Here is a 4,460-nt window from a genome sequence, read left to right on the forward strand (position 1 = left end):
CAATCTTAAGGCGCAATTCGTGCCTTTCACTTACCAATTTGGTTATTTGGTGCGATTTGTACCTAATTTGTGCACGATTTGTGCTTTTATTGTTGATCTGGGCGGCAAAATCGCCGCCCCAATTTTAGTTTGAGACGGATGGGTCATGCGACTATGTCCCTTGACCCATTTGGCTTAATGCATATATTTTGGTGCAATTTGTACTTAATTTGTGCACGATTTGTGCTGTTGTTACTTTGGGCCGCAAAATTGCCGCCCCAATTTTAGTTTGTGGCGGATGGGTCACGTGACTTTGTCCCTTGACCCATTTGGCATAATTTTGCAAAGAATGCTGTCTCCGGGGGGTACTGTTTTTTCCAGACTCCTTGGATCAAGGTGGTATTTCTCTTGCTCATCATCTATATTCATTTACCTATGCTGCCATATAATCATAATGATCGGCGCATACATTGTGTTATATCTAATTTATTATTAAATGGCCATGACAAGCACGCCAAAACAAATAAAGTCTTCTTTTTATTGACTGTATTTTCAGACTTCGTAAACCTTTTACTGGGGTTAATCTGATCAAGTTTGTTTCTGTTTTTGTCTTGGTCCAATGTCACGAAATAATGGGATTTATCCAATATGGATAAACCTGGTTATTTCGTGCAGCTTAATGTTTTACATGCAAAGATAGATAACTCTTAGTTTCTTAACATTGAACGTCATAAATCATCGGGCTCGGTGCTTAAAACATTCTTGATATTTCTTGTATGCGCATGTCTTCTGGAATATTCCTTTTGAATCTGTAAATTGAACGAAGCAGACGCAAAGATTTTTTAAAACCCACCCTCCCTCCCCTTAATTTTATATTTTATCCCCCTTTAGCACCTCTGCCATTCTTCTAATGCATTTTCATTATAACTGTTTTTTTTTCCGGTTGTTTTTTCGTTTTCTTTTAATTTCTCGTTTCAGCGTCATGGCATGGATCGAATCTTGAATAGGATCCACCAGCTTGTTGATGTGCTTTGCGGACCTTCGATGTTGATGTGCTTTGCGGACCTTCGATGTTCCAGTTGCGTGTGGCTATTGACTTTGTTAGGCATAAATTTGCAAAGAATGCTGTCTCCGGGGGGTACTGTTTTTTCCAGACTCCTTGGATCAAGGTGGTATTTCTCTTGCTCATCATCTATATTCATTTACCTATGCTGCCATATAATCATAATGATCGGCGCATACATTGTGTTATATCTAATTTATTATTAAATGGCCATGACAAGCACGCCAAAACAAATAAAGTCTTCTTTTTATTGACTGTATTTTCAGACTTCGTAAACCTTTTACTGGGGTTAATCTGATCAAGTTTGTTTCTGTTTTTGTCTTGGTCCAATGTCACGAAATAACTAAAAATTCTACTTAAAATGTACATGTATATGGTTAATTAATCTGTACATACCTGACTCAGTGCAACTTAGTTGTTCTGGTTCAATTTTCAAACAACTGCGTAGCTGTGCAAATTTTTCTGTAATATAAACGAATTTTAAGTTACTTTTTTTTTATAAATCATGCTAAATAATGTTATTTATCATAGGTGAAAGTGCCAATATAAAACAAAAAAAAATATTTAATTGTGTCTGTGATATTAATTTTTGACAAATTATTATTTATATAAGTAGAGCATGTGAAAAATTTAAAATACATAAACTTGTGAAACAAGTCTTATTGAAACTGTACCAGAAATTTTCTTTTTTTAGTAGCCATGGCGACACTGTCTAAATCAAAAACTAATGCATTGTACAAAGAATAACTAGAAATATGTCCATAAGACTTGAATGCCCCGCCGAGAATATATTAGTAAAACAACACAAAAATTTGTATGTGTATAAAATTTGATCAGAATATCTTAACAGTGATGCAGCTGAATTGCTTGTTTGGAAAATATAGGTCAGATCCAGCATCCGAAGCAAGTCTGGTAGTGTCCATCACTTGATGCATCATCCATGCAAGTTTGGTTCAGGGAATGAAAATATAGGTCAGATCCAGCATCTGAAGCAAGTCTGGTAGTGTTCATTGTTCATCCCTAAATGCATCATCTGTGCATGTTTGTATCGACATGTGAAGTTTGATATTAAACACCATCTTGAATGATTAATTAAAAATTGAGCTAAACACTAATTTAAGAAAAGTGAGGTCAAGGTCAAAAGAAATGTCAAGGTCCAAAAATGTTTATGCAGTTGCATAGCTCTCATAAATATCTATCAGCATATGAAGTTTGATGAAAATATCTTTGATAGTTTCTTTGAAACTTAGCTTTGAACAGAGCTAAACGCAAAGTGTGACGGAAGGACAGAAGGACGGAAGACGGACATGACAAACACTATATGCTCCGGTCATATTTATGGCGGGGCATAAAAATAATGTACAGAGTACTATTTACGAAATATTATATAAAGTTGACCAAAACTGTAGGAGAGTAGCATTTTGATTTGTTACAAACAGTCAGACTGACAGACAATGGACACCTTTCTATTGCACAAGCTTTTCTGGTATCTGACCAGCAGAGCTAAAAAGAAATAACTCGATAAAAAAAAATCAATTACCTAATTCTTCTTCAAAGGTTATATTTGGCTGACTTGAAATATTCCTTCGGTGCTGTGTGGAACATTGTTTACATATTTCTGAAATCAAATTGCTTTTGAAAATAAGTATGTTCTTGGAATCTAGAAAAATAAGTTACTAAGCCATGTATGTCAGAGTATTCTTTTTAAAACTATCTATCAAACAAGTTATATAGTTTTCCAGCATGCCATATACTGGGCATGTTACCCGGTACATACTAGTAAACAAATTACATACTCCAATATATAGATTCATTGGCGTCGTAAGCAAATAGAAAGTTGGAGGGGGGGGGGGGGCTACTTAAAAGAGAAAAAAAACTTGGGGTGTGTAGGATCGAAATTCTTTCACTCGATACCATTTTCTCCCATACACTGCCACTTATCCTTTTTTGAACTTCATTGCAACGCGCCTGTTGAAAGTGGGGGGAGGTGTGTGTGCTAAACCTATGACCCACTGTTTAATATCAATATTATGTTTATCTTTGCAAAAAAAGTGAAGGGGAGGTAGTTTACTCTCCCTAGCCCCCCTCCCCCGGGTTCCGACGCCTATGAGATTCATGCGTCTTGTAAAAAGTTTATATATGAAGTATGGCTGACGATTCACTGATATATTGATATTAAATTGATCGATTCTTGATCATATAATGTTGATATTTGATTCACTATCTCGAAATTTGATGCATTTTTTTTTTAAATAATCGGATTTGTTTCCTCCTTGAATTAGATCTGGTTCAACTCATTTTAATAATCGGACAAATATACACGAGGGAGAAAAATAAAAACGGGGAAAGTTTCATTTCATAAGGTGAGACATAATGTATCGTACCGTTGAGGAAGCATTATATTGTTTTAGCCCTGGAAGTTTGACTGTTTTACCTAATCCTACTGGTATGATCTGTCTGGTCTTGAGCCATAATTCTTTGCAAAGAGAAGGAGTGGCACCACGGTCTGACTTTGCCTTGCTACTGCTGTGATCATGGTCTGGATATGTACAACGTACCCTTCCGCGTCTCCAGTTCAAACCAAAATGTGCACGATGTGCTTCACAAATACTGAGGTTCAACGAGTTTTTATCTATTGTGAATATGCCGCTTCTATATAAAATTAACAAAGATTCTGGACAGTCGTAAGATTGAAAAGGTTTTCCTTTAACACACTCTGAGGACTTCAAACATGCTAGATGTCTTTCAGTGCTTCTGTCACAATCAACTACACGGAGATATTCCTCTGTTTCATCACACGGAATCTGGGAAAATTTATGAAAATCACATCCTTGTGAATTTTTACTCATTTTGTTTGCATTAAATTGTAAGTTTTCCATAGAAAATTGACTGCTTTCATGTGTCATTATTATTTTCACCTTGCACAGACATTTTCCAGTGCAATTATTTTACCTTTAAAGTAGGAGAGTTGCGCAAGGGGACTTAACTCATACTAGGCAAATGCAAAAAAAAATTATCTAAATATTAATATTAGCATTAAAGGCATCTATAATAAAAAAAAAAATTCTTTATATTAATCAACAATTTCTAAAAAAAAATAAGTTTGTCATGAAAATACCATTTAATCATTTAAGTAGCATTTTGTAGCATGAAATTGCTTGTTTTAAGTAAAGATAAATATTGATAAATTCACCCGTAATTGGAATTTTTTTTTCTGTGATACATAGTTGTTTGCCAACGACAATTTTTCAATATGTTTTTCTTCTATATTGAATAAATTCAAAACAGTACAATTCAAATAAAAAAATCATCCTCGCTTAAAGATACGATAAACCAAACTTTGAAAAAAAGCCTTTTTTGCTAAAATCTAGATTCTTTGTATATTATCTCGTATAATGTGGCTAAATATAAAATATAT

General features: G+C 34.5%; 1 protein-coding gene across 1 annotated transcript; it reads right to left on the minus strand.

Annotated features, from left to right (window-relative positions):
- Positions 1–959: 959 nt before the first annotated feature.
- On the minus strand, positions 960–3,952 carry LOC134243620 (uncharacterized). The gene is made up of 4 exons (XM_062725869.1): positions 3,477–3,952; positions 2,583–2,660; positions 1,439–1,504; positions 960–1,171 (listed from the first exon to the last, which is right to left on the minus strand). Exons 1-4 carry the CDS (start codon positions 3,946–3,948, stop codon positions 960–962), a joined length of 828 nt encoding a protein of 275 aa, XP_062581853.1. The 5' UTR covers positions 3,949–3,952.
- Positions 3,953–4,460: the final 508 nt, after the last annotated feature.

Source organism: Saccostrea cucullata, unplaced genomic scaffold (assembly GCF_032062105.1).
Source record: "Saccostrea cucullata isolate Sc308-1 unplaced genomic scaffold, CSIRO_AGI_Scuc_v1 ctg7860, whole genome shotgun sequence".
In the NCBI taxonomy this organism is placed as follows: domain Eukaryota; kingdom Metazoa; phylum Mollusca; class Bivalvia; order Ostreida; family Ostreidae; genus Saccostrea; species Saccostrea cuccullata.

Coding starts and splice junctions, on each gene's coding strand:
- LOC134243620 (XM_062725869.1), bottom strand. CDS start 3,948: ATGACACATGAAAGCAGTCAATTTTCTATGGAAAACTTACAATTTAAT. Junction 1,505..2,582: donor AACCTTTGAAGAAGAATTAG/GTAATTGATTTT, acceptor TTTATATTACAG/AAAAATTTGCACAGCTACGC. Junction 1,172..1,438: donor ACTAAGTTGCACTGAGTCAG/GTATGTACAGAT, acceptor AAATGAATATAG/ATGATGAGCAAGAGAAATAC.